A 12,738-nucleotide genomic window follows, 5' to 3' on the forward strand; every position below is an offset into this window, starting at 1 on the left:
AATTTGTTGGCAGCTCTTGAATATTCTACTGCTGAAACGTAACTAATCCATCCACTATCTTTTAATTCACCAATGCCTTTTTAGTACCACAGGATTTTACTGCTTTCTATAGATTATTGCAGTAGTTTCCAGGTAGCTCTCCTGCTTACCTCTTTCCATTTCAATCATCATTCTGCTGACAGCAACCTTCAAAAATCCAACTCCCACTGCAAAATTTCTTTGGTTCAAAACATTTAATGGATAGAAAAAACATTTAATGCCTACCCATTTCTCACCAGATTAAGTGCACATGCCACAACCAGTCATTAAAGGCTTTTTCTAGTCTAAATTCCTGTCCTTCAAACGTCAAACTGCCCTTCTACTCTACTGACCTGAAACACACAGCCTCACCCTCCACATCTCTGCAGACCCACCGCATTTGCCACCTGCCCTAGGGAGCTTTTCCTGATCTTACCTCGGATGCCTTTCACTGCTCCCACATCTGAATTCCTTTAACTCACTCCATGTTTTTCTCAAAGGCAGACCAAGGTATTTATGCAAACATGGTGTCTCCCTAGTCTTGGATGAGGTCCTTGATGTCACTCACTGCAGCGATTCATCTCCCCTACTCTGCAGTGTCAGACTCTAAAGAAGGGTGCAACAAATACTTGTCCATTTAGACTGCCGGCAAACCCTGAGAGCAGGAATTTTGGCCTTTTGTATCTCCAGTGCCTAGAACAGTGCTTGGTACACAGTAGGCACTCATTCATTGAACGTTGCTGAAGGAATTGAACATACATACTACAAGCCCTGCAGATGCAGATACAGGAGGGGTTGACGGCACAGTGCTTAGGGTGGAACTGGAGGCACCACCTCTCCCGAGGGGTGATGCGCCGCTTCCTGGGCAGGCTCGGGGGAGCTCGCTCAACTGCCTGCCTCTCTGTAGCCCAAACGCTGGAAAAAAAAAATACTCACAAATCACCTATCCCAGTATGTACACACAGGCTCACTTAAACCCGCCCTATTAAAAAAATATACACACGCACACACCATTTATCCAAGTATGTACACACGGGCTTGCTTAAACCTGCCCTATTAAAAATAATAATATATATATTTATGCACACACATACACACATATATCTATCCAGGTCTGTACATAGACTTGCTTAAACCTGCCCTATTAAATACACACACACACACACCCCTATCCAGGTATGTACATACATATATAATATATAAATATAAAGACATATATATGCACGGACTTAACTCCAACACGATTGGAGTGTCGGGAGAGCAACTGGGCTGCCCTCTCCGCCCTCCGGGACTGCGGGACAAGTCTCCCGGCGCCCGGGTCGCAGGAGCCCCGGAGCCCTAAAACGGCCCCTGCGCGTCTTGGGCCTTCCGGCTTTCCGTCCGCCGCGGCCGCCATTGGCTGGGTTCGGCGCAGCTAACAGACGGCGGCAGTGCGAGAAAGCCGAAGATGGCGGTCCCGGCGGCGCTGATCCTACGGGAGAGCCCCAGGTAGCTGATCCATTGAGCTCTTGCGGTAGCCGCGCCCAGGAAGGCGCAGATCGGGCTCGCACAAGGCTGTCCTTGCTGCCTGCCGCCTGGGCGCCGCGGCGGGCCCGGTTGGGTGGGGTGGGCTGCCGAGGTCGCGACGCTGCGTCTGCGGAGTGCGTGGGGCAGTGTAGCGCCTCTACAATCACGGTGGTCCACCTGTGGGGCTCACAGTGCGCCTGGCAGCTGAGTTCTCTACGGAAGCGTGTGGCCTGCAAGCGTGGGGTCTGCGTCACTGTTCGCGGAGTTTGGTATCAGAAGTTCCCGGGTGCTGCCTTCAGTGCTGCCGAATCACGTGGAACGGTATTCCGTTTCCGATTTCAGTTCCGGTTCAGACCCTCTGGTGGGAAAGGCTCACGCTGCTGCTGGAGGGTCTTTAATAGCCAACATGTGTTAATACCCCTTTTAAATCAGGATCGAATAGGGGACCGAATTTTTGGTTGGTAGCAGAATCTAGCCTGGCTTTGGTAGCATTTGCTTTTATTTGCATTTTAAACAAATTTTTAGTTAATTTCTACTTACGGTAGATAAAGTTGGTTGTCCATGGTAGTGATATAAAGCTCCCCTTTAACATTATTTAAGTAAAAAAAGACTCAATTTGTGAAAAAATAAGCAATAGTGCAGGTAGCGTGTGGATACAGAAAAAGTACTGAAGTATATAGGCAAAATAGTGTTCGGAAGTAATTTCTTTGTGCTTGGATTGGGCAGAAATCTTTCCGAAGAAAAGAGTTATTTTAAAGTTTTTCCTTCTTCCTGGATTCCTTTTGTTACCAGTGGAGGGTGTCCAGGTTCTTGGCGTCTTGAACAAAGAATTGGAGAAGACGCACAAAGAAAGCGAGGAAAGAATGAAGAAATTTATTGAAAATGAAACTACCCTCCACAGTGTGGGAGCTGCTTGAGCATAGGGGCTGAAGGGCCCCTACAGAATTTTTGGGAATTTAAATACCCTCTAGAGGATTCCATTGGTTACTTGGTGTACTCCCTATGTAAATGAAGAGGATGAAGTAAAGTTACAAAGTCATTTTCTCCGCCTGTGCCATATGGAGAGGACATTTCTTGTCATAGCTGAAGTGGGAATCAGCCTTATGTTCCCAGCCTCCTGACCCTATTTTCCTGCCTCACTTTGGTTCTGATCGCCAGTTTCTTTCCTCATACCAGTGTCTTGGGGAACACCGCTACATCAGTAAACTGTATCCAATATGGTGCAGTATAGAATTGTTCTCATCACATCATTTAAAGTTGATTATTACAGGAAAGGTGCTGTGGCTCATGCCTGTAATTCCAGCACTTTGGGAGGCTGAGGCGGGCTAATCTCTCTCTTTTTTTTTTTCCCGAGAGGGCGTTTCCCTCTTGTTGCGCAGGCTGGAGTGCAATGGCGCCATCTCGGCTCACTGCAGCCTCCGCCTCCTGTGTTCAAGCGATTCTCCTCCCTGAGCCTCCTGAGTAGCTGGGATTACAGGCACCCGCCACCACGCCCAGCTAATTTTTTGTATTTTTAGTAAAGATGGAGTTTCACCATGTTGGCTAGGCTGGTCTGGAACTCCTGGCTTCGGGTGATCTGTCCTCCCTGGCCTTGCAAAGTGCTGGGATTATAGGGGTGAGCCACTGCAGGACTGATTGAGCTCAGGAGTTCGAGACCAGCCTGGGCAACAGGGCAAAACTCTGTCTCTACAAAAAATACAAAAATTAGCCAGCGTTGTGGCCCGCGCATGTAGTTCTAGCTACTTGGGAGGCTGAGGCACGAGGATTCTTAGAACCCAAGAGGCAGAGGCTGTAGTGAGCTGAGATCGTGCCACTGCACTCCAGCCTGGGTGACAGAGTAAGACCCTATCTCAAAATTGATTATTATTGTAATAATAAATTTGATTTTACAGTTGAAACAGGGTTTTAAAATAACTGTGTGCTTAGTGATCCCAGATGATTTTGTACATAGTATTTGAAAAGTTATTTGCCTTGCAGTATTCTTTTATGTTTTTGGTGTAATTGCCATAATTGCTATTCCTCTCCTCCCACCCCTTTCAGAGTTCCATTTTTGGGTTAAGTGTTTATATAAACGCTCTACTAAATTAAGGCTCTTCCCTGCGCAGTACAAGCTTTCCCTAGTAGTTTGGTTTGCCCAAAAGAAAGAGAAAATTTGCCAAATGGACCTTTTCAGCAAAAGTAATTTTGGGGGCATCTTTTTGGAAATGTCCCCGTTGCCCTGCCTTTTTTGCTGGCTGTCATCTGTTTTTATTTCACTCAGATTTACCATATAGCATTCAGAGTTGTTGGAATGAAAACTTATAGACAACTATAGAAAGTGCAGTTCAACTTGGAAAACTCATTTCAAAACTTTGTTTTATAATTTTGTTTAGCATGAAGAAAGCAGTGTCACTGATAAATGCAATAGATACAGGAAGATTTCCACGGTTGCTCACTCGGATTCTTCAAAAACTTCACCTGAAGGTTTGTATTTGTGTGTTTCCATGCCTGGTAATCTTTCTTCTGATTTAATTGGAAGTCTGATTATTTGGAGAACTTTTTGCAAAGCATAGTGTTCTCCAATATGTTCTTAGAGACACTGGTTCTGTGGAAGATTTGGTAATGTTTCGTGGTCAGAAGTTTGAGAAACTCTGTCTTCAATAAAGTTAAATTTTTTAAATTATGGAACTTTTCAGAGTATTTTATATGCTAGTGTTTGTGGTATGTATTTGAGGGTGATTATGGCAGGTAACATTTTTCCAAATGTGTTTGACCTTGGATCTGTTTTATTATGGTATATATTTTGGGACTAAAGTTCTAAAAATATACTTTAGGGAAAAATTCTGATGTCTTGGTTTTATTTTTCCCCTTAAAAATAATTCTGTGGTATTTTCTATCAACTGTTTTTTAATCTTTCACTTAATTTTGTTTCTCTTTCACTTTTATTTTAAGGATATGGTTGTTTTGGACATGTGGATGCTTTGTAATTCTCTACCTGGCCCAATCCAAGTTAATTTCTTTATCAGGTTATAAAAATTTGATTCCATCTCATATTTATGGAGCACCCACTAACTGCTCTGTGCAGTGCCATGTATCACCATCCATTGAGAACCAAGACTCTTACTCTTTCCTCTTGTTTTTCTTGGCCAAGAGCCAGCCTCAAAACTGTGCCTTTCCCCTTTGAAGTGTCTTTCAAATCCAGGTTCTCACAATTCTAGGTCAAATCCTTATTACCTCTTTTTTAGATGACAATAGTAACCTTCAAGCTGGTTTCCCTGCCTATAGTCTTCTTGCTTTCTACTGCTTCATAATACTATGTAAATTACTTTCTAAATTTTTTTTCCTGAAACAAAGATGTATTATATTTTTTACAGTGTTCAAAGCCATCAGTGACTGTCCATTCCCCTATGGAGAAAAGTTAAAAATCCTTAACATTGTGTACAAGTCCCATTGTAGTGTGGCTGCAGTCTACATTCTCCTCATTTTGTAAGTGCTGCAGTTACACTGGATGGTACCCATTTACTACAACTTGCCATGAACTTTTTCAGCAATGTGTCTATGCATATACTCTTTCCCTTGCCTATAAATGTCCTTCTTCCCCTTTACTGAGTAACCTGTTCATCCTTCAAGGATTTCACAATCTCAGTCTCAGCAGTTTGTTCTTTCTTCTGTGCTCCTAGTTCATTCTCACCTGATTTTAGTACTGCATCGTAAGTATTTGTTTCATGATTAGCAGGCAACCAAATCCCCAAACCTATTAATGTATCTTCCTCTGGTTTTAAATATCTTGAGGATTATGTCTTACTCATCTTTATGTTTCCCATTCCTAATACATTGCCACTAGTATAGTTGGCACTCAGTAAATGTTCTTGAAGTTAATTATTTTCCTTGCTGTGGAAAACACAAAACAAACCTAAGTCTTCTATAATATATTCCTTTTTTCTAAGGAATTTGTGAGGTGGATGGAGAGAAAGGAGAAACTGCAATGATAGCGGCAACATTCTGTGGTATTTGCTGTTCATAAAGTTACATTGGTTTGTTTTTGACAGTTGTGGTGTTAATGGCTTTGTGTTACTAACTCATCTAATCCTTACGGCAACATTCTGTGTTATTTGCTGTTCATAAAGTTACATTGGTTTGTTTTTGACAGTTGTGGTGTTAATGGCTTTGTGTTACTAACTCATCTAATCCTTACGGCAACTTGAAAAAATAGGTACTGTGGTCATCTCTGGTCATCTTCATTTTATCTATGAGGTAACCAAGATAGAGATAGAGATCAGTTAAGTAACTTTCCCAAGGTAACACAGCTAGCTAGTAGGGCAGCTTGGCTCCGTAACTCTCTCCCTTATTACACGAAACCTCGGGAAAGAGTATGGAACATTTCATAAATTGGCCCAAAAGTGAATGATGTGGGTGATACAGATGTTCTGCTTTATTTCTTCAGCTGGTGGGTGCTTGCTTATGTATAAAAATATGGGACAAGAAACTCTTATACACATCTTTTGTTCTTCACACTGAGGGAGTCGAGAACTTGCACAGAAAATTGTGATGTTTAGTTTGTCTTTGACACTCTCAGTCATGTATGGAGTTGAGAATAGTTAGTATCTATCTTAGAGTTAACTGAGTGGCTAAAGCATTCCATGGAGGAGCTTGAATGCTTTGCCATCAGAGGTAGGGGAGTGGAGAGGAAAAGAGGTGCTTGTTGAAAAGTGAAGTTACCGGTCTTGCTGGCATTTAATCTCCAGGGACTTTTAAATAAAGAAACATATGTATGTGAATACTTGCCTGCTAAGAAGACGTCAGGAAAGGTCTAATTGTTTTTTTCCTGTACAGTTTCAGGGGATCTTCTTTTAGAGGGGCTCCTATTTTGATAAGGGCTTTTCAGTCAAGTTTGCAGTGCATTTCAGGATCTGCCTACTTTCATTTATGTATCCCGACTCCATCGAGTTGGCCTTTACCTTGAGACAGAATTCTTAGAATAGTGAAACGGAGGCAGGCAGATTGGTGAAGAGGTTTAGGGATTTTGTTGCCCCTCTACTGGTACTTTTATTTTATTAAGTTTGACCTGTTTATGGGCAGAAGATATGTATTTGTCCAGACTGGTTCCTTGGAATCCCAAGTGGGAATCAATATGAGGGAACTAAGACAACTTAGGTATAGAATGTGGGCATGCCACATTATGGATCTGGGAGTCCTCTTTGGCCATCTTCTTGGCTCATCCTGGCATATACAAATACATGGAGATTTTGTTTGTTTGTTACAATGTGTGGAGGGTGCTTCTGGTATTTAACGTCCAGGGACTTCAAAAATATTTTACAGTGTTTAGGGCAGTCCTGCACAAAGACTTGTCTCATCCAGCATGCCAGCGGTTTGCAGTGGGAAATGCTGATGGAAGTCAGGTGAACTTGCATAGCTGGGAACATAGAAATAAACATTTGTGGCCTTTGCACTTCAAAAATAACTGTCACAACTCATGCAAAAAAAAAAAACTCATGTACTTGGCTCCATAGGAGAGACTTTGAGGCCCTCACACAAAGCCTGTTGAGATAACAGTGCTGTATATCTAGTTTTGAGAGGTCAGCTCTCTGGGTTCCTGACCATGGCAGACTAAAAATAGCAAACTTGGGGTTGAAGGTACTGTCATGGAGCATGTAGGCAGCTTCAAGAAATGACTGCTGATCATGAAATGAAATGCGAGAATTATGAAAATCAGACCCAAGAAACATAAAAGGACAGAAGTCTGAGATTTCTGTTTGTTCTAGTTAAAAATTTTCCATGTATGTCAGCAGTTCTTTAGGATACATGAGCCCTTTAGCACAGGGCTCTGATGCTTGTAATTATGACCTGCGTCACCACAAGATACTTGTTTAATCTAATTTATTTTGTTTACAAAGGTCTAGAAATTAGCATCATATCTTTTATAAATTTACATGCACATCAATTTCTTTTCACCATGTATTTTCCTTTAAAGTTCTCATCTCATATACAAATAAATGAATCTTCTGTCAAGTATGAATTTTGAATGCCTGAATGTGTGCTAATATAATAGATTGCTATTTGTATTATAGGCTGAGAGCAGTTTCAGTGAAGAAGAGGAAGAAAAACTTCAAGCGGCATTTTCTCTAGAGAAACAAGATCTTCACCTAATTCTTGAAACAATATCATTTATTTTAGAACAGGTATTTTTATTGCATCAAATTTTCTAGCCATGATTTGTTTACTACATATTTGTATTGTTATGATATCTATGACATTCTGTTTTTTTTAATTAAAAAGTATGCAAGATGGAAGCTGTGAATATATTTTAGTTAAGAATTTCAGTGTAAAAATATTTGAATATTGTAAAGTATTTAAATATGAATTGAGACTTCATTGATTTGAGACAGTTATACAAGATTTTAATTCATTGGTACTTGGTATAATGGAAAAATGGACATATTTTACTTAAGATATTAAATGATTTGGGGGATATATTGACTAGGATGGTAAGTAAGACATTTAGAAAAGAAGTATTGTCATATTATGTGCTACTAAGCTGCCTTCTGCATCCCTTTTTCTCATCTAAATTCACTTCCTGATTTAAGCTCCTATTCAAGGCTCATCTCCTTTACTTGAGCTGTGACCCCTTATACTTCCTTTATTTGGATTTTTAAAAATCCTTGGCTCATCACAGTAGAGCACATTGTTAGTCTTTCAGCAGTTCATATGTGTTAGTTATACCTCCTTCACCAGATTCTATTTTGTGGGGAGCAGGATCATATTTTTTGTGTATCTTATATAAGCCTACCACATTGGTGTGCTTAAAATAGATCCTCATAAATTCCTGTTGATTAAAAATAATACTTGTGAAATAAAAGTTTAAATAGTTTTGTAACTTCATAAGCATTTTAATGAACATATTAGGAGGACAAGCTACCAGTTATCTACATACATTATAGATCACAAAGATAAATGTGGTTCTAATTTTTGGTGGGTGTTCAGTAGAAGAAAAGGATCATTGAGTAGGACAGCATAGCATGGTGTTCCAGAATAATGTAAGAAACAGAACAGGTATCAGTGTTAAAATTTTTTACAACGTTTAATCATATATTATGTAGGAAATTGGTAGATAAGGTAATTTTGAGAAAGTGCTTCTGGGAAAAAATTTGTTAGTTGGGAAACAAAACTATTGTATACTTATTTGAAATTATTAAGTGAAATAAATGAAATTTTAATTAGGGTACCATTTACATAGCCAAAGCAAAGAAGAAGTTTTTTGGTTTTTAAGTGGATTTAGGATTACTTAAAGCATAGGTAAGAATGAGAAAAAAATTCATCTTGAATAATTTAGGCCATTTAATCCTGAATCTTCCAGCCCTTGGTTGTGTATTTTATTATTTGTAAAATAACCAAAAATGTCAGTAATAGGACTATGAAGTTTTCTTTTGACTTAAGTCATTTAAAAATAGTTTTGTATTTAGTGTAGTTTAAAGTTTCAGTATGAAGATGAGGGACATATGTAATTTTTTTTTTCTTTTTAATAGGCAGTGTATCACAATGTGAAGCCAGCAGCTTTGCAGCAGCAATTAGAGAACATTCATCTTAGACAAGACAAAGCTGAAGCATTTGTCAATACGTGGTCTTCTATGGGTCAAGAAACAGTTGAAAAGTTCCGGCAGAGAACTCTGGCTCCCTATAAGGTATAGAACATACTATCTTAAATATGTTTTTCAATAACATATGGCATAAATTATTATACCTGAAGAGTTTTTAAAGTGATAATATTTTGTTGAGAGGTAGAGTCAGGCAAAAGAAACACAGATGCTCCTCAACTTACAATGGCCTTACATCCTGATAGACCTGTCACAAATTGAAAATATCGTAGGTCAAAAACAGAGTACACTCTAGAGAATCAGTTGTTTACCCTTGTGATCACATGGCTGACTGGAAACTATAGCTCGCTGCCATTGCCCAGCATCACGAGAGAATATCGTACATATTGCTAGCCCAGGAAAATACAGAATTCAAAATATGAAGTATAGTTTTTGCTGAATACATATTGCTTTCACACCATTATAAAGTAAAAAAAATTGTCTGGTATGGTCCCTGACTTAAGTTTAGATTTTACAGTAGTGCAAAACTATCGCAATTTCGATATACTTTTACTTTTGATCTCTTCTTGGGCTAGTGATGTGTGGTACATAAGATATTCCTGATTTTGGAGGCTTTTCAAGATGGCTGACAAGAGGCACAGGACACTTCTCCACAAAGAAGAACCAAAATAGTGAGTAGGTAATCACACTGTAAATAAAACATCTGAAAGAGAATGCTAGAGTTCAGCAGAGAAGTGACTGGAAACACCTGAGGAGAGGGTGGAGAGGTGGACAGCCTTGCTAGGATCAACCAGAAGCCTGGAGAGGCTCCTCAGTATGGAGTTGGGGTAAGTGAGAGATCCCTAGCTGTCCACATTCTTGCTGCAGACTCCTGTAATCCTAACTGTGGGAGAGTTCTTGAACCCCATGGGCCCCGAGACTGGCATAGGGAGCTCCCTGAAGTTCATGCAATGGTATTGCTCTAGAAAGGGTGCTCTTGCTGGGTTCCATGCACCCCCTGAGTCTTAGGCAGCTGGAGCACGGCTCCATTTTAGGAGTCTAGTCCCTGTTAGAAACAGAATAATCTTAAAATTTGTATGAAACCAAAAGAGAACCCAAATAGCCAAAGCAATCCTAAGCAAAAAGAACAAAGCTGGAGGCATCATATTCCCTGATTTCAACTTGTATTACAAGGCTATAGTAATCAAAACAGCATGGTGTTGGTAGAAAAGCAGACATATATACCAATGGAACAGCATAAAATACCCAGAAGTAAACCCATGTGTTTATAGCCAACTGATTTATTACAAAGGTGGCAAGAGCATACACTGGGGAAAGGACACCCCCTTTAATAAATGGTGCTAGGAAAACTGGATAACTATGCAGAAGAATGTAATGGCCCTTCTCTCTCACCATGTAAAAAATCAGCTCAAAATTGATTAAAGACTTAAACATAAGACCCACAACTGTTAAAATACTAGAAGAAAACAGGAGAAATACTCCAGGACATTTGTCTAGGCAAAAATTTTATGGCTGACCTTCCTAAAACATGGACAAAAAAACCCAAAATAGACAAATGGAACTATATTAAACTAAAAATCTTCTGTACATTAGAGGAAATAACAAAATGAAGACACAATCTGACAAATGGGATAAAATATTTACAAACTATTGACTTAGCAAATGATTAATATCCAGAATATACAAGGAACTCAAACATCTCAACTGCAAAGTAACTAATCCCATTTAATGTGGACAAAGGATCTAAACAAATGCTTCTTGAAAGACGATATATAAATGGCTAACAGGTATATGAAAAAATGCTTAAAATCACTAATTATCAGAGAAATGCAAGTCAAAACCAAACATGCCATATCATCTTACCCCAGTTAGAATGGCTATTATTAAAAAGAGAAAAAAATAATGGATGCAGGTGAGGATGTGGAGAAAAGGGAACTCTCATATGTTTTGGTGGCAGTGTATATTAGTACAGCCATTAGGGAAAAGCAGTATGGAGATTTCTCAAAAAACTGAAATTAGAACTACCACGCAGTCCAGTAATTCCACTACTTGGTATATATTCAAAGGAAAGGAAATCGGTAAATTAAAGAAATATTTGTACCCCTGTGTTTGTGGCAACACTGTTCACAATAGCAAAGATAAGAAATCAACCTAAGTGTCCATTAGTGGATGGATGAATAAAGGGAATTTGGTATAATTACACACTGGAATAATATTCAACCATAAAAGAGAGTGAAATGTCGTTTGCAGCAACATGGATAGAACTAGAGGTCTTTATGTTACGTGAAATAAGCTAGACACAGACAAATATAACAGGCACTCACTCCTATGTGGGAGCTAAACAAGTTGATGTCGTGGAGGTAGAGAGTAGAATGGTAGTCACCAGAGGCCGAGAAGAATGCATGGGATGTGGGGTCGGAGGGTGAATGAGTAGAAGTTGGTTAATGGGTACAAACATATAATCAGAAGTAATAAGTTTAATGTTTGATAGTTTAGTATGGTGCTTATAGTTGACATCAATATATTGGTCATTTCAAAATAGCTAGAATTAAGGAAGTGAACTGTTCTGAACATACACAAATGATAAATGCTCATGGTGGTGAATATCTTAAATACCCTGACATGATCATTACACAGTCTATGCATATAAGAAAATATAACACATATCTCATAAATATGCAAAAATATTATGTATTGATTAACAAATAGGCTTTGTGTTAGATGATTTTGCTCAACCACAGGCTAATGTGAGTATACTGAACATGTCTAAGGTTAGCTAAACTAAGCTGTGATGTTTGGTAGATTAAGTGTATTAAATACATTTGTGAATTATTGTATTTTAACTTAACGATAGATTGAGGCATAAGCCCATTGTAAGTCAAGGAGCATCTGTATATTCTCTAGAAGTCCTCTGTGAGATATATGATTTGCACGTATTTTCTCCTAATCTGTAGCTTTCCTTTTCATTCTCTTAACAGTATCTTTCCCAGAACAGAACCATTAACTTTGATGAAATCTGTTGTATTTTTTTTTCTCTTTTCATGATCCTACCTTTGGTTTTCTAGGAATTTGCAGCCTAATCATGACACAAATATTTTCTGTTTTCTTCTAAATGTTTTACGTATTTATATTTTATGTTTAGATCTAAAATCCATTTACCGTTAATTTTGTATGACACATAAAGTGCAGGTCAAAGTTCATTTTTTTCTATGTATGGATGTTCATTTGCTCCAATGTGATTTGTTGTTAAAATTATCATTTTGTCATTGAATTACCATGTGTTTGTCTAAAATCATTTGATATTTTTGTGTGAGTCTTTTTCTGGAATCTCTCTTTGATTTCATTGACCTATTTGTTTATGCCAATATCACACTGCCTTAATTATTATAGCTTAATAGTAAGTGTTAAAATCAGGTATTGTGAACCCACTGACTTTTTTCTTCTTTTTTGTAATTGTTCTGGCAATCCTAGTTTCTTTGCCTTTTCATATACATTTGAAAATCAGCTTTTGTATTTCTGTAAAAAATCCTGCTTGGGGTATTGATTGGGGTTGTGTTTAATTTATAAATAACTTTATTGAGAAATGACTTCTTAACAAGTATTGAGTATATCTATTTATTTAGGTCTTCTTTGATTTCTTTTA

At 38.6% G+C, this 12,738-nt stretch overlaps 1 protein-coding gene across 5 annotated transcripts in view; it reads left to right on the forward strand.

The window, feature by feature from the left end:
• Positions 1–1,030: 1,030 nt before the first annotated feature.
• COMMD10 (COMM domain containing 10) overlaps positions 1,031–12,738 on the forward strand; it is a 203,363-nt gene continuing 191,655 nt past the window's right edge. For 3 of the 5 annotated variants that reach the window (XR_008955604.2, XM_063604598.1, XM_008952062.6), the window contains exons 1-4: positions 1,377–1,506; positions 3,897–3,987; positions 7,572–7,682; positions 9,027–9,182. Coding sequence is in view for 4 of the 5 variants with exons in the window: in XM_063604598.1 (XP_063460668.1) it covers positions 1,466–1,506; positions 3,897–3,987; positions 7,572–7,682; positions 9,027–9,182 (399 nt within the window). In the remaining variant the exon portion in view is untranslated. Of the gene's footprint in view, positions 1,507–1,703; positions 1,846–3,896; positions 3,988–7,571; positions 7,683–9,026; positions 9,183–12,738 lie in introns of those variants that run through there. The other 2 variants (XM_003826717.7, XM_034960373.3) reach the window with 2 other exon arrangements.

This window comes from Pan paniscus, chromosome 4, assembly GCF_029289425.2.
Source record: "Pan paniscus chromosome 4, NHGRI_mPanPan1-v2.0_pri, whole genome shotgun sequence".
Lineage (NCBI taxonomy): Eukaryota > Metazoa > Chordata > Mammalia > Primates > Hominidae > Pan > Pan paniscus.